The 24,775-nt window shown below is 40.1% G+C and overlaps 3 protein-coding genes across 3 annotated transcripts in view; 1 reads left to right on the forward strand and 2 right to left on the reverse strand.

Moving 5' to 3' along the window:
- Positions 1-4,261, reverse strand: part of CNR2 (cannabinoid receptor 2) — a 49,726-nt gene extending 45,465 nt beyond the window's left edge. Inside the window, exon 1 of the mRNA XM_082613292.1 lies at positions 4,210-4,261. Coding sequence (XP_082469418.1) covers positions 4,210-4,221 — 12 coding nt within the window. The 5' untranslated portion in view covers positions 4,222-4,261. The remainder of the gene's footprint in view (positions 1-4,209) is intronic.
- Positions 4,236-7,878, forward strand: PNRC2 (proline rich nuclear receptor coactivator 2). The gene is made up of 3 exons (XM_082613294.1): positions 4,236-4,394; positions 5,286-5,491; positions 5,788-7,878. The coding sequence occupies exon 3, from the start codon at positions 5,806-5,808 to the stop codon at positions 6,223-6,225; it is 420 nt and encodes a 139-aa protein (XP_082469420.1). The 5' UTR covers positions 4,236-4,394; positions 5,286-5,491; positions 5,788-5,805; the 3' UTR covers positions 6,226-7,878.
- A 2,292-nt stretch (positions 7,879-10,170) lies between these two features.
- SRSF10 (serine and arginine rich splicing factor 10) lies at positions 10,171-22,906 on the reverse strand. Its single transcript, XM_082612113.1, has 7 exons — positions 22,706-22,906; positions 21,081-21,220; positions 17,454-17,603; positions 15,286-15,448; positions 15,019-15,072; positions 14,785-14,886; positions 10,171-11,471 (listed from the first exon to the last, which is right to left on the reverse strand). The coding sequence occupies exons 1-7, from the start codon at positions 22,768-22,770 to the stop codon at positions 11,411-11,413; spliced, it is 735 nt and encodes a 244-aa protein (XP_082468239.1). The 5' UTR covers positions 22,771-22,906; the 3' UTR covers positions 10,171-11,410.
- Between the last annotated feature and the right edge of the window lie 1,869 nt (positions 22,907-24,775).

Genomic DNA, 24,775 nt, shown 5'->3' on the forward strand with positions numbered 1-24,775 from the left:
GGCTGTGTTGGGTCTTTGTTGCTGCGCGTGGGCTTTCTCTAGTTGCGGTGAGCGGGGGCTACTCTTCGTTGCAGTGCGCGGGCATCTCATTGCGGTGGCTTCTCTTGTTGCGGAGCATGGGCTCTAGGCGCGTGGGCTCCGGTAGTTGTGGCTCGCAGGCTCTAGAACTCAGGCTCAGTAGTTGTGGCCCACGGGCTTAGTTGCTCACCGGCATGTGGGATCTTCCCAGACCAGGGACTGAACCTGTGTCCCCTGCATTGGCAGGTGGATTCTTAACCACTGCGAAACCAGGGAAGCCCAGGAAGGGCATCTTTCACAAGGGCGTTTTCTCCCGCTTTCAGGAAGAAAAGGGGAGGAGGGTCAGAGCACCCTTCCTGCACCTGCTGTTTTTCAAGTGCCTTTAGCTCAAAATAATCATTTTGCCAAAGTGGCATATTTAGGAGTGGCATATTCTGCCAGCCTTCAGCTGGAACTGGAACACCCAAGCACCCATCCTCAAAGATTCTGATCCTGGCTTGGGGGTCCAGGCAGCAGAACCCTTTAAAGGTACTGAAGATTGAGAATCGCTGGGTCAGAGTCAGAGGAAGTGTGGGAGTTTCACACTGACTTCCTGTGCCCCATTTAGTAATTAGACCGAAATGGCTGTAATGGCTGAGGACTGATTTGCAACCGCTCTGGAATGTGTGAGCAACTGGGGAGCGTGCAGCAGCTGCTTCCCCAGGAAACAAAACCACTGTGCGTGTGTTTTGATACCAGTTTGGTAACAAGATAAGAGTCCTAACACACATCAAAACATCAGGCAGGTTGTCCGTCCACTTTACTCTTGGCAGGTGCCAAGAACTTGCTTGCCCTAAATGAAATAAGCCATCAGCTGACAGACCTGCAAGCATTCAAAGCTGTCCTCTGAATTCACAGATGAGCTTGAGGAAGAAACAGAACCAAACTGGCTTGTTTTGTGAGAGACACCCTGGCGGGGTAAGTGATCCAGCCCGAAAGCCAGTCAGTTCAACTAGAGACTTGTTCCAAATATTTGGCAAACTCGGGTGTTTGTCTCACTTGCTCTGGCCCTTGTGGGGTCTGAATAGAATAAGCATCAGCCTGCACCTTGCCAGTCCTCCAAAGCTGGACTTTCAGAAATGTCTTTTGGCTCACTTCTACTTACAGATTAGGTAGGTAATGTTGATTTTTAGCTCCCACAGATACATAATTCAAAACAGATTCTCGGGGGAAAGGATTTCAGCGAGTGTGGAAAGCCTCTCCTTTTACCTTCCATTCTACAGGGTCTGAGCACAAGGTCTGGAAGCTGCACTCCTTCGCAGTGTTAGCAGGTTGATTTTTATGTTTGCATACAGTTAGGACTGCCTGTCCTTGACTCTCTGGGGAAGAACTGAGGAAATGAATCTCCTCAGTCACCAGCTTCCCTCTCTGAAAAGTGGTAAAGGGAAAAGCTTTTTGAGTTTTTTAGGGCTCGGATGGAGCCTCATTCACTGTTGTATTCCCAGGGCTTGGCGGAGTGCCTGCCTCAAAGAAGGCACCAGGTAAATCTTTGTTAAATAAATGCTTGGTATTAAACACCCACGCATTTATTATGCATTTGGTGCCCAGTATTGGTGGCTGATCGACATCCTGAGAGCTGTTTGTTTATATCAACATTTTCCTATTTGATCTGAGAATCACTAATTGGATCGTGTTGGTGGAACCGACTTTAAAGCCCAGCCTGGGACAGGCAGAGGCTGTATCAGATGTCCTGAAAAGGATGTGATTTTTAACTCCTGCTCTCCAGTTCTGAGCTGTTGTGGGTACTTGGTAAATATTAATGAAGGATGAGACTGGAGCTATATTGGGAGGCTCCTGGGAGTCTGGGACATGGTAAAGGCTTTAACGGCAGTCTTTGGCGCGCAGCCTGACTCTGACCTTCTGGCAGAGAAGCTGGCTCAGCCAGACGGCAAGATGGAGGCTTCACCCTGCCCAAGCTTCCCCAGCACCCGAGTCAGCAGCCAGTCAGTGTCTGCTCTGGGCAAAGCACATTTGGGGCCCTGGGGAGGACACAGAGGTGACACGGATGCTGCAGGGAACACAGGGTGGGCTCTGGAGCCTTAGTGTGTGGCTTTCAGCTTTAAACTGAGCCTCAGATTTTGGATCTGTACAGTGGAGATCAAAATAGCACCTACTCCACAATTTGTGAAAATTAAATGAAATGATGTAAGCAAAACAATTTACCACAGGGCAGAGGGAGGCGGAGTAAGTATCCAATACGGTACATCATGTGTGTTTACAAGCATCCAAGACATTACCCGTATGTTTATACAGGTAAGATCTGGAAGGTGATTTAATTTTGTAATACAATTTGGGGCCAATGCAGTGTTTGTTGTTGTTTTAAAGTAACACAATCAGATCCATGAGGGTAGAAAGGAGGGCGAGGCAGGAGTATAGGAGGGATGAATTTGAAAGATATTTGGATGATGATAATAAAAAAGAATTAGAAAAGAGAAGTGCTCAGACTGAAACCAGACTGTTCATTTTACAAAGCACTATATTAAAAAATATATTGTAAGGGTCTTTTAAGTCAAAGTCTTGAATCCATTAAATACAACCTGGCTGTAATCTGGCTGGATGTCTAAGCCAACTTCTTGAATTTTTAGGAAATAGATTTACACTTTCAGTAAGGTCGCTTACTATGTACATCCTACTTGACTATAATGATTAGCAGCTGAAAGTCCCATGCTCAAAAATATCTTTTCTTTTCTTTTTCTTTTTTTTTTTTTTTGCGGTACGCGGGCCTCTCACTGTTGTGGCCTCTCCCGTTGCGGAGCACAGGCTCCGGACCCGCAAGCTCAGCGGCCATGGCTCACATGGCCCAGCCGCTCCGCGGCATGTGGGAGCTTCCTGGACCGGGGCACGAACCCGTGTCCCCTGCATCAGCAGGCGGACTCTCAACCACTGCGCCACCAGGGAAGCCCTCTTTTCTATTCTACACATTTCACCTAATTAATTTGATTAACAAACTCCTCTTTTAAATTGGTTTTCTTAAGAAACTTAATTAAGGTCCATGGCTACAAGAACATAGGGGTGGGGGATGATGGTAGCAGAAAAACTGAAGATTAAAAAACGAATTATGTGGGACTTATGAAAAGTACATATAAATCCTGTAACAAATAAAAAGTACATATAAATCCTGTAACAAAAATGCGTACATGTTCATAGAAATTGGTGTTCTTTAAAACACAGACTCTGGGTTGCTATCCATTTACTCCAAAGAAGTTGCCCTTTTCCTTTTCCCTGCACCTTGGTCGCATAATCAACTGAACTCTACCTTTTCTCCCCGCTTTCACTTACAAACTGGGCAGAAAGGGGAATAAGGGAGCCCCATTCTCGCAACAGATGCTTCTTGTGCGCTTACAGTGTGCTCTGCGCTCGGAGAAAGAGGTGTGTGTGTGGAGATGGGCAGACACGTAGCCACCACACCGTGTGACTGAAGTTCAGGGCCAGTGGGACACAAAAGAGGAACTGATTAACTTGATCCGCACCTGTGTCGGAAACGCCTTCACAAGGGAGGCAACTACTCAAGAATTTCGAGGCTGCGGGCAGGGAGGACAAGAGGGAACCGCAGGGGAACCGCAAGCTGGAGAGCTGCAAAGAAGTCCCCGTGGCCGGGGAACAGAGTGACAGGAGTGTCAGGACTAAGTGGCCAGGGGCCAGCTTCAGAAATCAACTTGCTGGAGTACCTTCCATCAGTAAGAGATCGGGTACACGGCTCGGTGAACTTAACTCGGGAACTCAAAGCCCCTTCGCTGACTCCCCACGGCGGGGAACCATCGGGTTCCAAGGGCCGCGGGCCCCGCGAGCCGGGCAGCCCGGGTGAAAGCCGCTGCCCGGGCGGGCGGCTTACGCCCCTTCCCCGGCGCGCCGGGCTCGGGCCCCGGAGTCGCCACGAGGGGGTGGCGTTGGCCGTATTCTGTAGTGCCGGGCGAGGACGGACGGGTACCTCCGGGAGAGGCCAGTGTCACCCGGTAGCCGGCCGGTGCCGCGGCGGTCGTTCCCGACATGCTCTTCTCGGGGAGGATTTCAAACCCTCGGCCGCGACCACCTCCCCTCCCCCGGCCCCGTCGGGCCCCAGCAACAGGCGGCGGCCCGCGTATCATTGGCCGGGCCGCGCAAAAGCGTGTTTTGATTGGCCGCCGCGCCCCCCGGCCCCGCTCTAGCGCTCACCGCCGCCTCCATTTTGTCGGTAGAGGCAGAAGGGGAAGGTCGGTCGGGACGCCCAGGTGGCCTGCAGCTGTCTCGTCGGTGCTCGTGGGCTTCGCTCGTTCCGTGCCTCGTCTCTCCCTGGAAGGGGAGGGGGGCTTCGACGCCGAGCAGGAGCCGCCGCCGCCGTAGTCCCGGGTTCGAAGTCGGTGAGTGGCGGCGGCGCGGCGGGTGCGGCCATGTTGGCGGCCGCGCTCCCCATTGTTGGGGGAAGGAGGCGAGATCCGAGGCCGGGCGGGCGCGAGCGGCCCGGAGGAGCGGGTTCTCGGGCCGGGCTCGAGGAACGCTGAGCCGCTCGGAAGCCCAGCGCCGTCGGCAGAACCGAACTTTCCGGGCTCGCGTTCGGAATGACTCACGATCCGGGAACTAATTTCTTTAGGGCTGTTAACATAGTCTGGAGGGGCCTCTCACCTTTTCGAAAAGAGGGCTTCTTATTTGTTCGATAACTTGGTTTCTTGGAATATCAAATGAAATCTCGAATGTTTAATGTTCACGATAGGGAGGCATTTTTTTTGTATTTAAGAACTGACTTCGCTTGTTACGGCTTGTGAAACTTATTTTAAGACGGGGAGGAGTCAAGAGTTCATAACCAAAGGAAGAGCTGCATGACGTAGACACGTTGGGAGAGGAGGCTTTGTGAAAATAGATATGTGATGTGTCCAAGGGAAATTCTGGTGGAACTTTCAAAACATGGTCTTTAGGAAAGATTTTAAGCCTATTTCTTGGCATGGCTGTAAAGGTTAATGCCTCCGTGGTTTAACATTTTGGTCACAAAATCCATGTGAGAATCTGAAAGGTTCCTAGGAAGAAGATGCAACTTGTTGCGGGATTTGGCGGACACCCCTCCCCAGATTCCTCAGGGTTTCCTGGATCTTGAGGGTTTTTAAATGATGACAGTTACAAGGTCAAAGCCATCTTTAGAGACTTTATTTTCTGCCTTTTAGTCCAGGAAGTAGTCACTCTTTATTTCTGTAGTAAATATCAACGATCACTTTCTCCTGTGTTTTTGAATTGAAATAATGAAATATTTGCTTTTCTAGCTAAGACTTCTCTCAAACTTGTGTGCTGAGGAGACTCAGATGTTGGCCTCAGCTCCTAGGCTGAACTCAGCAGGTCGGCCCATGAAAACTTCTGTATTGAGACAAAGGAAAGGATCTATCAGAAAGCAACATCTATTATCCTGGGCGTGGCAGCAAGGAAGAGGACAGGTGGTGGAAATCCTGCAATCTGAAAAGCAGACTGAAAGGTATCAAAAACTTCCCGTTGTAATGGGGCATTTTATGATGGACTCATCCTAAACTGTTTTTGTTTTTAAATAGAGGATTATTCAGATTTGTGGATAAGCTCACTGTTCTTAGGAAGGTAATAAAGTGCATGTAATGAAGTGTGAACAGTATAGTGAAGTTAAAGCAGCTGAATAGTACGTATTTGAGTCTTACCCAAGATTTCTGGAGTTACAAATTGGAGCTATTGAAGTTTCTTAAAGTTTTGAACTATTTGAAGTGGAACTCTACTCAATATTTTGTTTGCATTCACTTACAGGTGACAAAGAAGCTGAAGATGGGTGGTGGAGAGAGGTATAACATTCCAGCCCCTCAGTCTAGAAATGTTAGTAAGAACCAACAACAGCTTAGTAGACAGAAGACCAAGGATCAGAATTCTCAGATGAAGATTGTTCATAAGAAAAAGGAAAGAGGACATACTTATAATTCATCAGCAGCTGCATGGCAGGCCATGCAAAGTGGGGGGAAGAACAAAAATTTTCCCAATAATCAAAACTGGAACTCTAGCTTATCAAGTCCCACCTTACTTTTTAAGTCTCAGACTAATCAGAACTATGCTGGAGCCAAATTTAGTGAGCCGCCATCACCAAGTGTTCTTCCTAAACCACCAAGCCACTGGGTTCCTGTTTCCTTTAATCCTTCTGATAAAGAAATAATGACATTTCAACTTAAAACCTTACTTAAAGTACAGGTGTAAAATGAATTAATGTGTTTAAATTTAGTCATATTTAAGGGTAATTGGCAATTGTCTCAGACCAAATTCACTAGGGAATTTAATCTGTAAAACTGCTAATTAATGTAGAAAATATAATTAGACTTAACTGTTTTGTGTGTTATGTGCACTGTGATGGTAGAATCAGTGCAACTTAAAATAACTAAATTATTGATAATTGTACTTCATATCAATACTAAGTGTTTTCAATTGAGTAACCATTCAAGTGAAACCAGTCAAGTTTCGATTTGGGGAATGGTAAAGGAATCAACTTTTTCTATTGCCTGTTGGGGGAAAATAGTAACTTAAGATTATCACTCATGGATCAGCAGATTGCCTTGTTGAGATCTGGTAAATGTGATTATAAGCATCCAGTTAAGACATACAGGGGTTGAAAACTAGTTGAATATTTGAAAGTTTAATGTCCTAGAAACACCTAAACCAGTTAATATGCCAACGATCTGATGCACTGCCAAAAGAAAATGTGAATTTTTTTTTAGAGTATAGTTGTATTTTAGTGAACTGTATGGTGGAGAAGGCGGAAAGGGCACTAGGGGCTATAGAATGAAACAGTATACCCCATTGTCCCTGTTACTGATGTGCAGTGGATAGGTGTCTGCCAACAAATGCACCGAAACCATTTTTTATAGAAATAGTATTCGGTGTTCACCGAGTAGCTTTCAGAATACATTTTAGTATTATGGCACTGCACAAGCTATTCTGACAGTGATCTGGCTTCAAATCATCCCTGCAAAGCTTGTTTAAAGTTGGGAGCTGTATAATGTGAAAGTTTTATGTACCTAGGAAAGAGCCATGTAAATATATGTAATAAACTTGTAGCATATGTAAAGTTTTGTTGGCATTTATCCTACAAAAATAGAATATTTTAGTATGAATTTGCTGAATGTAAGACATGGACTCTTTTTATACTATGGCCTAATTTTAAAGGTCCAAAAATACCTTGTTTTTAAAGTTTGCCCTTGTGCTAAAGTGCCACTGTACGTATACTATATTTGATCTTGCTGTAAACTATATTTCAAAGTAAATCCTAGTGTAAGAAGTTTTATATAACTGAAAAGGTTTTAAGCTGCTAAAACACTTCCTATTTTTGAGAGATGTGAAATGCAGTATGGGATTATTTTAATTTCTTAAGCCCAAAGATTAACTATTAAGAGGTTCCTCTTACAAGATTCATTTTGGCTTTCAACAATTTGTGTAACCTAGGAGTATAGTGTACAATGCCAGTGTTGGTTTTTTTTTTTTTTGGTCAACAGGTGCAACCCAGGGGACCACTCATTGCAAAAGATGCAATTTCTTGCCTAATACCATGATAACATGTTTTGCTTACCTTAAAGATAAGCGCTAATTATAACAGCCAACCCAATAGTAAATTAAAAGGAAAGTGTGTCGGGGGGTCTGTTTAGAATATGAGTGTAGGTGCCCTCTTTTCTCATTTGGCAGCTTTTTTGATACTTTTAAGCAGAATGGGTAAGTTGTATTTCTCCAGATAAATTCAGGTGAGATAATATTGCCCATATCAAGTAATGATATCCTAAAGACAAGTTTATATAATAGTACTTAATGTACATACAGGAATTTGAAGCATGAAATTAAAAAATAAAATTGCTTTTTCCCGTGTCTTGTTTTTATTGTATAAAAAATTGTTATGACTGTAATATTATTAGAATGCACATAATTAATCCTACTGAAATAACAATAGGACCGTTGGTTTTAAGAGGCAACCAATTTGCTAACTGATACAGACATTTGGATTAGCAGCTATACCGTTAAAGCAACTGGCTTCCTCCTCCCAGCAGGGCTAACAGTAAAAGGCCACAGAATATTACTTTGGAAACTTACATAAACCTTCTGAATTCATCTCATACCAAATTGAGTAAAGCAGGTTTAATCGCCTGTCTCCCTCTTCTACACAAGAGTTCTTGTCAATTTGAGAAATTCTGCGAATTTTTTTTTCTATAAACAATTTTCACAAGGGGACCTTGGAGGAGAAAAGACACAAGAACTAAACTGGCTTTTTAATACGTTCCAAATGATAGGATAGCTTAAACTAGTTCAAGAAAAATATTTTAATTTCTACACTAAGCAAGCAGTGAATCCCAGGGCCAGGCTGTATTTTCTCATGCAAACTGCTGGAAGAAATTAATGAGTCTTTTTTCCTGTTTATTCCCAGTGTAATTTCTATTAACAGTGGCAAGAATTGCCCAGTTCTTTGCAGTACTGCACTGGAATCCCACTAGATTCAACAATTTTCATCCCAAGCATCTTTATGTTAGGTTTTGATGTATACATGTAAATACAGTATATACTAGATTTCTGGTTTGGGATTGACTCCAGTGGTAAAAGTGTTCAGAGAATTAAGAGCACATCAGCTTTAACTACAAAAATTTTTAATAGCTACGGTTAACTTAAAAAGTTAATAATCGTATTATATCTCATACCTTAGAAGGGTACTAATAAAGGTATGGTTAGCGTACAGGAAGTATGGTTGACATGAATTTCTCAAGTCGTACTTCTTTTAAGAACCAAAAAGTTGTTAAGAGCTCATCTACCCTGTAGGGCTGCAGTCAGCCACAGCATGAGCCTTGTCAGTGTTACAATTTAAAGTTGTATCTTTTTGATGGCAGCGTATATAGTACGATGGAATCTTGAGTCCATAACCTATCTTTACACTTAAGTTCTGGTAAATTCTCTTCATCCCAGAAGCACAAGGTGGAAAAAAACCTGAAGGAAAACACTAGTTTTCTAGTGTTTCTTTAATTGTCTCATAGGCAATTACTTCGTAAACCAAGTGGGATAGAGTACATCTCAAACCTCTTACACAAATGAGGAAAGCCTACCCAGCCACAAATCTGTCAGGCAGAGCTAAACCTAAAAAAAAAAAAAAAAAAATTCCAAGATTTTTTTGGATCCTAGACCAGTTTATTTCATTATCTAGCATTCAGAGATGTACTCTACAACAAACGACACAAAGAGGCCTTTTACTTCTTTACAAACTACTCTGTCAGTTATCAACAAAATGAATTTACATGCCTTGCTTTGTACTCCAAATAAAAAAGGAATCCCCCATCTTTAACATAAGGGTGAAACAACTTAGGAATACATAGAAGCAACACAATGAACATAACTGACACTGCTGGAGGAAGGGACAAAGGGAAAACCCCCCAAAAAAGATCCTTTTCCATAGCAGCTAGCTATGTCTTATAGATGTCAGTAGTTGAAGATGAGTAATAGGTTGCTGACTTCTTTCATCAGTGAGGACAATTCACTCCTGGGACTTCTAAAAGCTTTGATAGACCGCCTAGTTGAACACTTATTTTATTCCTGTCACAGCCTCCCCACTTCAAAACTATCTCAGGATTTTGTAAACAGGAATATGGTCAAAATGCAATACGAGATTGAAATTTGGAAAGCCAGGCTGGAAAGTGAGTCAACAGCTGTTGAGATCTTAGATTACATTTAACACCTTTTCCATCCAAGAAAGTTACAAATACTTTTTGTAATTAAATAATTTTCATAAATCTATTAAAGCTTCCCTCTAAGTGAACTCTAGATTCCATTATATTAATTGTATTGTTATAAAATTTTCCCATTTGTAAAAAAAAAGGAACCAAATGAAAAACCTTGGACACTTATCTAGTATCTGCCACTTACTTGCTGTGTGATCTCGGGCAAGTTTGAAAAATTAAAACGGGTAAAAAAATACCTCCGTTTCACATCTCCCTTAGGTATATTCTGCTATATTTTCAAAATCTTTATAAATTAAAGGCTTAAACACTTCTGTATTTTTAGATGAGTAACTTTATACAAAGTTTTAAATGTGGCAGAAATAAAGACAAAAACCAAATATGCAAGTGATGAAATCAATGTATAAACTTCATATCCTAATAAGGAACTAAGGAATCCAAAACATTTTGTGATACTATAAAAGTTATTTATTCACTATACACAGAACATGTCCCCTATAAAATGTACATGTAAATCGCTAGAAAGTATATTTGGTGAACATTTTCTCAATTACAGAACATACTAAATCAGTTGGGAATAACAGCTATCTGCCTCGAAATAATCTAATTATAGCACCCAGAGTCTCCTTTACATCTGATGCAAAGTTAAATACTTATTTTGGGGGATTGTTTCCTAACATGTGTTTGAGGAGGCAGAGTTAACAATTATATATAACTCTAGTATATTACAGTCACTGCACAATAAATCAGTTTATTACAGATTAAAACAAATCATTTTTTCATTATTTGTATTAATGGGATGAAAACAAATACTGGATATTTTTAAATGGCAAATAACCACAAAATTACTTATCTTTGATAGTATATTGGGTTTTATAATTACATAGGATATAAATGGTGTAAAATAGTTATGAATACACCTCAAACAAAACAGTGAGGCCACACTGTAATGATTCACTAGATTGTGCTCAGTAGACATTTATTGAATAAGTGAATTTTATCTATTTTTCTCCCCAATTACCCAGTACAATTTTTGCCCACAGTAAGGGCTCAGTAAATGTTTGCTGAATATACTGACTAGGAAAGAGGTGAGAAGAGATGGACCCTCTTAGCTGGATGTCAAGTATAATCGGAATTTATGTGGGAGAGTGTTTAAGGAAGATGTAAACCGCATGTGGCATACAAGTAAGGAAACTCAGATGCCAACAAAGCAAACCATTAAGCAGAAAACACTGGCACTGGAATAAACAAAGGCAAGATTTGCCAATAGCAAAAACAGAACTGACTTTAAGAGATAAGCAAGTTTATATTGGACCATACCTTTTCTCACCCAATTCAGTTTGAGACAGACCAATAGAGGCACTATAAGAGACTATGGCTGTCTTCCTTGATATTCAAACATCCTAGTTTCCAATTTAACATGGACCTGTTACCCATGAATCAATATAAACCTATTCAGATTTAGGGATTAGTTTCCACAAGTACAAAGTTGAATTTCCTTTTATTTGTCCTAAAAGGCTTACTTTCAAACTTGAAGGGACTTCAATTATTCCATGTAGTTTCGATAACATTCTTTTATCTTTTCAGACCAGAGTCAAAATATTCGTACAGTATTCATACTGCAGCACCTTCCACCCACCCTTTGGTCGCTTGAACTGCCCTTCTTTGGTTCTTTTTCCGCTTTCTCAGATCTTTCTTGAAGTGTAGTAAGCAGAACTGTACTGGGTATTCCAGCTGCAGTTTGGTCTTAAATAAAAGAAGGATGTTTGTCAGTTTGGTTTTCTTTATTCTTCTCTGTGGTATACAGGATTTTGTTAGTTGAACTGGATGTAGCAGCTTACAGGGCCAAATTTTCAAGAGAATAGTATAATAGTTCCCAGGTCTTTTCCCTGGGTTGTAACTTAACAGCTCATACTCTATGTAGCACCTTTCCTTTCTCACTGAAGCATTATCTGTCATTATTCTTCTTGCTTACTTGGCTTCAAAAAAAAAAAAAAAAAATGCAGAGAGATCTTAAGCAAAAAGAGAGGTGAAGTGTCAGCTCTCACTTGAGTCTTGATATGTTCTACTCCAATACTGAGCCATGCCAGACACACAGTAGATACTCAATAATTATGGAACTCAACTATGTAACCCAACATTAAAGCCCTGTATAAGGATCCTTAAGTATGAGTAGGATCCTATCTATCAAGGGTTCAACTATAAAATAGTCCCTTTGAAGCTATGTTATTTAGGTATGTCACTTTAGAAATAACGTATAAGGTTCTCAAGAAAATAGCATGAGTCTAAAAATAAGTGACACAAATAAAAAATAAAAACGAAACCATTACTTCTAATTCTATACAGACAGAAAAATTAAACGGGCTATTTCCCCAATCTACTCTAATTACAGTCCATTAAAAAAAAAAAAAACCATCTAAGGATCCGGCTGAGCTCAAATCCTGGATCTGCCTTTTACTGCTTTTTCTTTGTGCCTCCATTTCCTTATCATCTGTTACATGAGAAAATAAAAGTATCTTTCTCATAGGGTCTCGTGATGAGTAAATGAGTTAACACATAAAGCTTTTAGAACAGTGTCTGGCACATCATAAATACTCAATAAATATCAGCTATACTTGTCATTATAAAGCAGCTTGAACTCAAACCACAAAACACCTAAACCAGTTCCCCACAGTGATTATCACTTAATATTAAGTGCTCACGAACATTCAATGCAAAAATATTTTAAATCACGCCATAAACATTAAGGCCCAATCCATCTTGTTTAGGATGGGGAAGAGTAGAATTATTGGTCCATCTAATAATGAAAATATAAACTTAAAATTAGCTGACTCAACTTTCATTTTAATGCGTATCTTAACACTACCAATAACCTCTAAGTTATTTAACCCAAGGGATTTAATAAGCAATAATGAAACAACTCTGACATTACATAAGGAATTTTTAAGTACTACGTAAAAGATGTACCTTTCTGGCAGGTTCTATCATTTCCAAAGTAAAACCTGTGCCTAGTGCAACACTGATTTAAAATATTCCTAAATCCGTTGTTATTGTATAATCTCATTCAAAACTATAATAATTCCAGTTAATCATTATTTCCTTCATTTTGTTTTTATTATAGCATGTTTGCTTAATTTACAGCAAGCAGAAAATAAGCTGGGTCTTGTTTTGATCCAAACATTGATGTTTTAAAGGTTGTACACAATATTTGTTAAAAAGAACATATAAAAATACCTTTTTAGAAGCTTCTATAAGAAAGAAAATACAAAGTTTAACCCCACAACTTTCCTCTTTGCTAGAACTGCAAACTACTGCTACAGTTTTAAATAGACTTTTTGTTGTTTGAACTATACATCCAGGAAAATCTAAAAAAATTAAAGAAACGTGCATATAAATGATTGCATAGCAGAACATGAACATTAACTGCAAACAGTAAAGAAATGAAAGTTAGAAATACTATCAAATATACAAAGGTTCTAGAATCAATCCTTTAAACACATTCCACAAACAGTATTTAAAAACCACCTTTTGTTCTTTACAGGCAAGGCCTAGATTACTAAAACCAAAATTGAAAAAAGTAATCCTCTAAAAGGAATGGTTTCCCTACAATATTTCTTACTTATTATGCCTGTAAGCAAGCAATCTAAAAATTTTAAGGATGCCAGCTTTTATTCTGAAATGAGATTGGACACGTCAAGTCACTTTTTATTGCCCCCAAATGATCTCGCAGAGAGATGTTAGAAATTATAGAGTTAGGGTATTATTTTCATCAGGTACTACATGGATAAGCAGTCAAAACCTCAAGAGATGTGACTTCCTTAAAATTAGTTTTTTTCAGAATTATTTAAAATCTCATGGCACCACAGAATCACGTAGAATGGGAGTGTTGTCTTTTTACTTGCCTCACATTAAATAAACTGAGGCGTGAAGAACAAGCCTCCTTCATAAAGATATGGGCAAATTTTGATACAAATGCACACACCAAGTGCTTTAAGCATCAAAATTCAGTCCTTTTACACTATGCACACACACAAACAAAACGTACTTTGAAAACACTTTACTTGCTTTTAACAGCAGTGAGAAAACTAAGCAATATTATGGTCAACAATGCTCCTTAAAGTTTAGAGTAACTGCATAAGAGCATTCTTTTCCCCTTAAAATTATTTCTGCCATCATCAACCTGCCCAAATTTTAAGGTGGGTTTTTCCGATGTTTCTATGGTTCCAAATCTTCACAGAAACCAGAAAAGTGAAGGCTCCGTGTTTCAATCAAAAACTCCATCTCCCTGAAAATGCTACTTAACCCAGTTGGCGTCATTCCCAGAGACAGTGGGGTTAACAAAAGAACTATTCCACACTGTGCCATAAATTATCATCGTGGGTCTCGACACCTTGACAAGACAAAAAGGTCCACCCTGAACCTAAATGTGTCTAATTGGGTCAGTGTTGTACGGTGGCTACAACTTCACTTTTGTATCATTCTACCTTATTAGCAAGCTACATTTCTAGGTTAACAGTTCTACCAAATATGGATATGAAAGTTTATTTTTAATAAGACAATGTTGCAAATTATGGTCAACCAACATCTTTTCACCAATACCTCAAGCATTAAAAAATGAGAATCTTTACAAAAATATACAGAGACACCACAAATTGGTAGCTGCCCATAACATTAAACAAACTGGACTCTTAAGAGTGGCTTCTCAACAGCATATCATTTTAATAATAACCATTGCCTGGTACAGGGAAAACTGACAAGTGTTTTTTTTAAGCATCATTGCAACATTGTATTCCTGATAATTTAAGTAAACCAAACTATGAGTAAATGAATGATACATGCCTAAAAATATCATGGTTTATACTATCAGTGGCCACTGGACTTAGGACTAGTCCAAGACCTTGATCTAGATTTTGACCTAGACCTAGACTGTGATCTTGACTGAGATTTGGATCTAGGTGGTTCTTTTTTCCTTGATTCCTTTTCATATCTTGAGCCAGACTTATAATGTGTTTTGGAATCTGTTTTAGAGGTGCCTCTAGTTTTGGTGTGAGATGCAGACCTAGAACGTGATTTAGCCTTCATTTCTTTCTTGGGCTGGGACTTGGACCGTGATCTTGAATTGGATTTAGATCTTGAAAAAGATCGATTTCGGTGTTTGAATCTTTCAAAACAGAGGAGAGATACAATTAGAGTAAAAATTAGATTCTATATTAATCAAATTTGTTATTTTTAGAGCAAAAGTTCACTCTGAAATTGAAAAATGTATAGTCTTTTTCAAAGCAAAGTTATTTACCTATCATTGTCGGAATGGCTTCTGCTACGCCGTGGTCTTCCAGTCGGTCTACTGCTAAAAAGTACATCAGAAAAAGCAAACAATGACACATGTCTATTTACAAGGTTCTAATTAAAAAAGTGAACCATAAAACTTTTAAAATAAAGCACTAAAAATATTTTTAGTCTCAATGAACCATACAATGTACATAATTAAAAGTATACAAGAAGATTTTAAAAAATTAAAGGCCAACAAACTAAATCTTTTCTGTGGTACAACATCACTTACTTTCTAGGACTATAAGATCTTCTGTAGTTGTAATCAAAGGAACGACTTCTTGATCTCCTTCTTTCATAACTTCGGCTTCTAGAACGTCTATATCTGTCATAATCATCATAGCGTGAAGAACTATACACATTTCTCCCTTCCTTGGCTTTCATCTGATTTGGAGCTATGAAATACATAGAACAGAAGTATTTACAAACATTAAAAACGTAGTATTTAAGCCTCCAAATTATAGGAAAAATTCCTGCATCCCCTTCCTTTATGCCTCCAAATCTGTGGCTACTTGTGAATGTTAACCTTAGAAAAGGTATTTACTTTCAAGCAAGTCTATCAGAAGACGGTTTTATATTAAAAATGATACCCTCAAATATCTCCCCAACTATTTTGTTTTTTTCAAAGACCTCTCACATCTAGTTTGTTGTCCAAAAATATGCCAACTACTTTGACATTGGGAAAATATACCATGAAAGTATTTTTAAAATTCCGAATTAAAATACAAATGACTTTTGAACCATATGCTAATTTGGAATTATCCTACCATGGTTTCCATTCATTAGGAACAAAATTAACAATGACAAAATACTTAATGGTGGCCTACGAATGATATGTAGTGTCAAAATGCAATAATATATAGTTACACAGTTCTGAGAAACCATGACAAAGAAAAGCAGAAGAAAGCTAACACTTGTCGAATGCCTTAGACACCCACACCCTTGACAGTCCTCAATCCTTACGTTATCTCATTCAATCCTATGAAGCAGATACTTTATGCACATGTGTATGAATGTATAAATAACACTGACTACCCAGGAACCTATCATTCAACCCAAGAACTGGAGAATCACCAACAGCTTGTGTCTACCTAAGTACCCCCTCTCTCTTTAGCAGCTTTTTTTTTTCCAGCAGCTATTTTAATCTCTATCTTTTAATATCTTGCCTAAGGAAACATAACAACAGTTGAGCCAGAATTCAAACCCAGGTGTATGTGACCCCAAAGCCTGTACTTATGCCTCATTAGCATGCAGCCAACACCTGGTGTATGCCTGCATATTAATAAAAACCAAGTACTAATATAAAATCTTTTCTAAATTTAATCTATATAGTCTTTCCCAGTCTATCTGTTCATTTCTACAGCCAGGCACCTACATAATTACCCAATTACACCTTGATGATCTTTATGCAGAAGGGAAATGGCTCAAGAGAACCAAAACTTTCCAAAGTTTATTCTTTTCAATTCCACTTTTAGTATATTAAACATGCCACAGCTGATAGTACTGATCTACCTTCTTAAAGAGTCCAAACATATTTCAGGCATTCTGATCACTGCATTCCAAGTCCTTTTGTCTACCCTGAAATTCTGCAAAGTATTCAAGATACTCTATCTTCCCCAAAACTATCTTTCTGGGTTTTGAACAGATAGACATATTGCACAATACTTCCAAGAAGCACTCTCAGAACAATTTGTATAAATATGATGTATTTCCGCGTGCCACAACTACTGAAGCCCGTGTGCCCAGAGCCCATGCTCCGCAAGAGAGAAGCCACTGCAATGAGAAACCCACACACTGCAACAAAGATTAGCCCCCGCTCACTAGAGAAAGCCCATGCGCAGCAACAAAGACCCAAAGCAGCCAAAGATAAAATAAATAAATTGGCTAAAAAAATAAAATTAAAAAATAAAATAAAAAAAAAATCTGTATTTATGTCAAACCTAACCTCCCAATTCATCCCACCCTCGACCCTTTCCCCTCGTGTCCACACGTCCATTCTCTATGTTTGCATCTCTATTCCTGCCCTGCAAACAGGTTCATCTGTACAATTTTTCTAGGTTCCACATATATGCGTTAATACATGTTTATTTTTCTCTTTCTGACTTACTTTACTCTGTATGACAGACTCTAGGTCCATCCACATCTCTAGTGGGAACCTGTGGTATAGCACAGGCAGCTCAGCTCAATGCTCTGTGATTACCTAGATGGATAGGATGGGGGTGGTGGTGAGGGGGAGGCCCAAGAGGGAGGGGATAGATGTATACACGTAGCTGACTCACTCTGTTATACAGCAGAAACCAACACACCTTTGTAAAGCAATTATACTCCAAGTAAAAAAAAATCTATATACAGAAAAAAAAAGAAATGATGCATTTTACATATAGGCATAAAGGTACTTACTCTTTCGATCCCCCTGTGCAAACTGTATTTCAATCTGGCGTCCACAAATCCATTTTCTGTCCAAATTATGTAAAGCATCTTCTGCATCACGAACATCCTCAAATGTGCTAAATGTTAAGGGGCTTGGGAAGTTTTGCAAACTTTGATAATGAATGAAAGTTCAGTTGGTAAGTCTGGAACAATTCACAACCTCTCAATATTATTCTAGAAAATCAACCAGACCCCACTAACTGGTTGGTTGATTCAGCTATAAACACTTTAGAGTATTAAAGCACTTGTGACTCCCTAAGGCATGAGTTTGAAAACACTTATGAATACATATTATGAAGTTATTATTGAAATAAGGCCTGTTACAGCTGAACTACCAAGTAATCCCATCAGAAGATTTTCCTGAGTTTTAAGAATTTTACAAAACAAGACAAAAAAGAAAAACAAATGTCAATTTTATTTTGTATGCTAAAACAAAAATTTCTTAAAATAAAACCAAAACTGTTTTTCATATTTTTGTTTCAAATGAAAAAAAGAAAATGCCAATAGTTCTTGTGTAAGCAAGCGGAATATACCTTACAAGAAATGAAAGCATCAACCTCAAATTAATCTCGCTATTTTTCTCAGACATACCTAACATTATTATTTCACTTAGTTGTCTTCCTTATTACACCTTACTGGGAAGACTGGTACACCAGCCACTTGTAGATATCAAGAGAACGTCAAGCAATACTTAAGACATCATATTATATCCATGCACAGACCATAAAAGCATGCTGCCAAGAAATAACAGACCATTTCTAAAGATTCCTGGACTGGAAAGCCCTAACCATGACACTAAACATAAAGCTCCCCGGAGAGAAGTGCGTTTGGGACTGGTTTTCAATTTGAGAAATTTCAAGATAATATTTATAAGCCTAAAGCAGGAACCGCTGGTACCCATTTTTGATCTGAGAGGCTGTTGCCTTGTTCTCCAACAAAGTTATTCTGACCAAATTTAGTTCCTTTCCTAAAACCACCATTCTAATAGAAGCCAAGCACATATGCAGAGCAGTGTTTGATATAAAAGCTTCTGAAGGGGAGCTAGGCTAGGTTTGGCTGTGGATTTTCATTCTGTACTAAAATTCACTATTCTAACTTGTCCATTTCTAGTTCTTAAATTTGAGAGCAGTGCAGATCTTGAGTGCTGATTAAAAAAATCCCTGAAGCGATATACTCTCTTCAAGACTGATACTAATATTCTTTTACTCCAGAGACTAAAAGGTCTGCCTCACTAGATTCCCTATTTTTTGTTCTGGAAGGACTTAAAGACCACAACAGGGTCCCAGTTCTCTCTCTGAGGCTATTATGTGTAGTGAACGAGAGGTTTTCTCAAGTCCTAAATCAAGAAGTTTTCATCATGAAAAGACAAAGGCTGATGGGGAGTTTAGAACCTTGAACACACTATAATCAACCACCCCTCCAGGTTAATGCAGTTGGGCTCTAAAATAATTGAAAAGAACAAGTTCATTTAAAGGGTATACTACTTTGCTACTTTGAGAGACAGAATAACTTCTTAAAGGATTTAGACCAAGAAGTATAAAAATTATTAATGAGAGCCTATCATCCTCTGGAGCTACCCTCAAAAACAGAATACTGGGTTGGATGAACCATGGCAAGGTTCTACCTGACCTGTTAAGAGAAAGCTAGCTGGGAATGGGGTCAGATAGAAAAGAGGACCAGAGCAGGGACAGTCAAATATCATTCTGATGCCAGTTACGGAGAAATTTGTACTCAGGGTCTTTGCAAAATCCTGTTACCTATTTCTTTTTAACTATTTGAAGACCATAGACAGACTTTGTGTATAAAAATAGCTATAATTCACCTTGAGATTCCTTTGGTTAACTCTTTCCTGGCTCAAGTATCACATACTCTTCAAACTGCTGATCCTGGTTCCCAGGCCACCCCCAAACCAAGTAAAATCAGGCCAACATTGTAAGCCAGAATGTACCGTTACTTTTTCTTTTTTTTAACCAAGCCAGATATACTTCTTGTCCTCTCTGTAACAGAACTTTGCAACCAATTCCCACAACTGTCCTTGATCACTGGGCCTGCAGGAGTAGCAGCTTTTGGCATTTCGCCTAAGTCTCATTAGAACTCTGCTAAGTTTCAAGAGATCCACTGAATTTAAGCAATAAGAATTTTTCCTAGCCTGAAGTCCACAGCCCAAACCTTTGTTGCCACAAGGAGATGATCTCACTGAAGGAAGTAATGTCACCTGAAACTCTGGGCCAAGGAACAATTTCCCATAGATCCTGATTACGTACCCATACCAAAGATAAGGCCTTCTGCAACCCATTCTGGGCCAACTGATCATATGTGCTAAAGCAGTCAGGGCCAGCAGGTTTCACAGAGCTAAGTTTCAGATGTTAGGAGTATGTGTGTGCCCCTAGCAGCCTCTTTAAAAAAATCTATAAACAGACAGTATCTCTAGTGGATCTGACCTTATAAAACCACCAGAGCCGTTTCTAAGTAGTCCCCAGTGCATGCACCTGTGTGCCCTCTAAGCACGGCTCTATGGAGTCGGCTTGACTCCAGAACCTCATGCGACTCCAAAGAGCACTGCCTGCTACCCTATGGCACCTGACCACTTGGTCCAAAACAGAAATATGCTGGGTTTAAGCTTAACAACATTACATCCTGGTACACTTTAACTTCACAAGCTAAGAGAGAGTGCATTAATACAAGACCACATCACAACATCAAAGGCCCATGTAAATCAAGTTACAGGTTTTGTCACTAGACCAAACCAGAATAATTTTGAAAATTAACTGCTTACAAAACATGAGGAGAAAAAAAAAGGAAAATAGTTATTCTGTAGGATACATCAGGTATGACTCCTTTAATCTTGGCCATCATTCAACTTCATCTTGACCTTTAACTCTTTAAGTGCTTGTCAGAAGGACTTGTCATGAGATGCTTGGCCAAATATGACAGATGGCTTTATCTTTAACTTTGAAAAACAACCTTTTCCCCCTTTTGTAGATAAAGCGAGGCTTTGTCTCCCATTAGGCTTGTCCTTCTTCCAGCTTTTCTTTATATTTTCTTTTCCCAAACTCTCCCTTCTCTTCAAGCCTGATCCTTAAGAGGTCTTTGGCTTGTCTACTTGCCTTAAGTGTTGAACTCTACTCTAAAGGTTCTTTCATGCTTTCTCTTTGGGGTCGCCATAACTGTACAGCTTTACATTCTCTGAGGTAACAACAGAGGACAGCAAATTAGGGGACAATATTAAAGAAGTTTACCTCATTGTTATACAATTTGTTTTTGATCAAGTGATTCAAGTTAACAAACAAGAATACCAAACTTTAATTGCTAAGCACAAGAACATATTAACTTTTGAGTTACATTAAAGGTGGTAGCAACCAGAGTGTATTCAGATTTAAATCACATATTATAATCATTGATTTGAGTTTCAGCAGCATGAATGGGAATTTAAATATTTTACTGTTTTTGGATCAACTTTAAGAAATAGTAAGAGCAATGTGTGAGTCAGAATTAACTTAGAAAAAATTGAAGACAAAACATTATTAGAAGACAAAAAAAAAAACAACTACTTTTTAGATGTTACCTCTTACAAAAACTTGAATTTCAAACTTCAACACCCCTCACTAATCAGCCATCTGAAGAAAGGATATTGAACATATGCAAATCCTCTTGGACGGCGAGTGTAGAAATCAAGTGGAACATACACATCAACTATAGGACCATAACGACCGAATTCGCGTCGTAAATCTTCAGACCTAAAACATCATAAAAAGATGCCAAATTTTTAAGTCCACTCCTTTAAAAGTTTCTTTGCAAGAAATAGGTTTCTTTCTGTAATATCTCAATTAATGAAAGAGACTGTGCTATGTTCCTGGGTGACCTGAAACAAACAAGCTTTCTAAATCTCAACATCAAGAGCCAACGGTAAGAATATACAACAATATGTCTTTTTGAAAAAGAAAAGCCAGAATGCGAGATTCTGGAAGATAATAACGCAGTTTATAATAAAACCTATCACTATTTTACATTAACAACAGGAAAAGACATTTAAGGAAACCTGATCACAACTTATCTCTATTGCTTTTATCCACAGCCTTCATTTTTCATCAATAGTATAGCAGCATTAAGTTGTACATAACTATTGCTATGTGTTTTTTTAACAGTACCAAAGCAACTCTAGTATTCTGAAAAACACAAAGCACTTATTTTACCTCCAAATTTTAGCGACAGGGTTACACACTTAATGGTAGATACGGTTTGAAAAATAAAAGTCACAAATATATATAATTCCTCAATAAATGTCAATATGACATAAAGGGGAAAGTTTCCTAGACGCTAGAGTAATTACTATTGCTTACTTGCTCTACTTAAAGGTAAGACAGAAAAATATAACTCATACGAGGCTACCTAAATTTTTTGATTTGTGTGTGTGTAGAGTGATTATTTGTTAAACAGTAAATCTCATCTCATAAGATCTCTTCCAAAAAAGTCTGACGGCAACTCCAAGCAATTAAGGGAATTGGCGAGAACAAAGGGACGGTCCGGATTAATCCAATTTAGCTATCAACGTCCTAATGGTAGAGGCTTCCTAAACCTCCGTTTTCAAAGGGTGGCCAGTATTTCCCGGAAATGGGAAGAACTAGTTTGTACCGTTTAAGTGGAAGAATTTTATATCTCTAATCTCAACATTCCCTTTATCCAAACATCTACAGCACCAAAAAAAAAAAAAAAATCGCAAATAAAACACAACAGCAACAAAAAGGGTAGCAAATGCTTCGCCACACTCCCCTCCCCCGATCCGTTATTTTACTGCAGAGCAGCTTTTCTTTCTAACTAGGGAAAAAAAAAAATTTCTGGGCCAAGGGGGCGTGGACCCCAAAGAACGCGAACTTCAAATCAATGGGGGGAGCTGACGTTCGGCGGAGGCAGAGGCTGAACGCTCGGAGAGGAAGCGGGAAGGAAGGGGCCCCCATCTGCGGAGGGGGAGGGGACCGAAACGCCGCCACGCGGCCCGCTCTCCCGCGGCTGCCCGGGAGGACCAGCGGCGCCGCCCTCGCTCTCACGCGGCGGTTATGCCGGCTGCGCGGCCTAGTTCGGGCCAGAAAGCCGGCGCGGGACCCGCCATCTTCACCCCTTCCCCTCCCCCGGCGCAGGCCCAGCGCGCCGCCGCCGCCGCACCGGTCCTTTCCGAGCGTCCGCGGCCTCCCCTCTTGGGCCCAGAGTGCTTCCCCTGTACATACCTGGTATCGTCCGCCACGTTCCTTACGAAGAGAGACGTGTTGGGGGGACGCAGGTACCGGGACATGACGGCGGCGTGGGTCTCAGCAGGGACACTAACGGGCTCAGCAAACCGTCCGCAGCTCCGGCGCCAGATCCTCGACACACACAGCCAGAGAGCTCCGCTACGACAACCGCCTCTTCTCGCGAGAGTTCACTCCCGCCTCCCCCCACCTCCTACCTGAGTGCAACGCCGGGACCTGCAACGGTTCTTTCCCGCGAGATCACGCAGCTTGCGCCTGCGCATGCGGGCGGCGGGAGTACGTGCTGCAGCCTAGATCTCATTCATTGGCTTCTTGAGCTGCCTCCCCTTCTCCCGCTAGCCCGCTCTTTCTTTCTTAAGTGCTTTATTTTGCCGCCCTTTTCTCCCTTGCACCGCGTCCTCCCCTCCTGACCGCCCCCCCGCAAGTCAGGAAGCAGATGTTTACACCATACTGTACAGTTTTTACAAATTGGACTGAGTTTTAAATATTATAATTCGGAGGGACAGGCTTTCCCCTGTCTGGTCCATGTTATAACCTGGCTTTTATCAGATCTCTCATCGGCAAGAGAAGAATTTATGGCCTCTCGTGTTAGTGTGAAAGGGAAGGAGGTGTGTGTCCTTGCAGAGATAGGCCTGCCTCTCCAGTGCTTTCTGCACACGGTGGACTCACTCTCTGAGCACCTTTGCCCAGGTCGCCCCTCGCGTACACCCTTCTTGGTTGTTTCCTTCACCTATCCACGGGGTTTTCTCCCCATTAAAGGCTGTTCCCTACCAAAATGGGACGCAAACCTCACATCTTAGTCTCCATTGTCATCTACACTGTCTTCGTTGCTAACGGCTTCCTGAGTGTGCATTGTTCATGTATTGCAGTGTTTCTCCATCTACTAGAATGCTTCTGGCATGTAGCACATTGCCAAGCAGATAGCAGGGACTAAAGAACTGTTTAAATGAACTTTTATTTTACAAAACGACAAAAAAGCATTATTTTTGCATCAATCCGCATCCATAGCAATTAAGTGATTTGATAATCTGTTGTGCTCTGTAGGAGAGACATTGTTTTTCTACGTTTATATTTTCCAAGATGCTTTGGACGCTTAGTTTATTAAAACATTTATTGATTACCTATTATGTGTCAGACATTACGTTAGATGCTGTAAATTCAGTGGTGAAAAACATGGAGCTTATGTTTCCGTAGGAAACAAGCTGGTCAACAAGTAATTGCAGATCTGTGATATGAAAGACAGTAATGTGACAGTTTAAAAAAAAACAACTTTTTTTTTTTAAAACAAAGAGTTGCTGAACAAGTGTTTCCTTACTCCCCCCTCCCAAGTTAATTTAAGCACTTTTTAGTGGCTAGAAAACAGACTCCTGTAAATTACCCTCAGTAATGAGGAAATTAATACAGTTTGGTGGCACTCCACCCAACTTTAATATGGATAAATGTTTAGAACACAGTCTGATGCATAGCAAATGCCCTATAAATGTTAATCGGACTGGCTACATAATTTGTGGGGCTCAGTGCAAAATGAAAACGTTCAAAAATTAAGATGACAATAGCAGAGCACTAAGCCAAGTGCAGGGCTGTTCCAAGAGCGGGGTCCTGTGCAACTACACAGGTGGCACAGCCATTGAAGCCTGCCCTGAATGTTAGCAATTATTATTATTACTCATAATGCCTAGAGAAATAATAAGAGCAAGTGAGGTACAAATACTTACTCACTGGAATCGCTTTCTGCCTCACATACCAAGTGCCCCTTTATCTTTTGTGCTTTAGTATCCCAGTCTTGAAAAAGATGATACTGGGAAAAGTAGAGAAAGTAAGCACCGCTCAGCTGGGGCTTGAGCTGGGCAGTTTACCAAACTCTAAATCTGCTGCAGGTGGTGGTGGGAGCACGTGAGGCAGGTGGGGAGGGAGATACACCAAGGAATTTTGGAAGTAAAACACTTCCTCACAAAAGTGTTGTCATGTGTGGTTAAGAGCACCGAATTTCATTCCGAGCACAATACCAGGGTTGGTAATTTTTTTGAAAGCCAAACATTAACCTCTGAA

The sequence above is a fragment of the Mesoplodon mirus genome (assembly GCF_964341445.2).
Source record: "Mesoplodon mirus genome assembly, chromosome: 3".
Lineage (NCBI taxonomy): Eukaryota > Metazoa > Chordata > Mammalia > Artiodactyla > Ziphiidae > Mesoplodon > Mesoplodon mirus.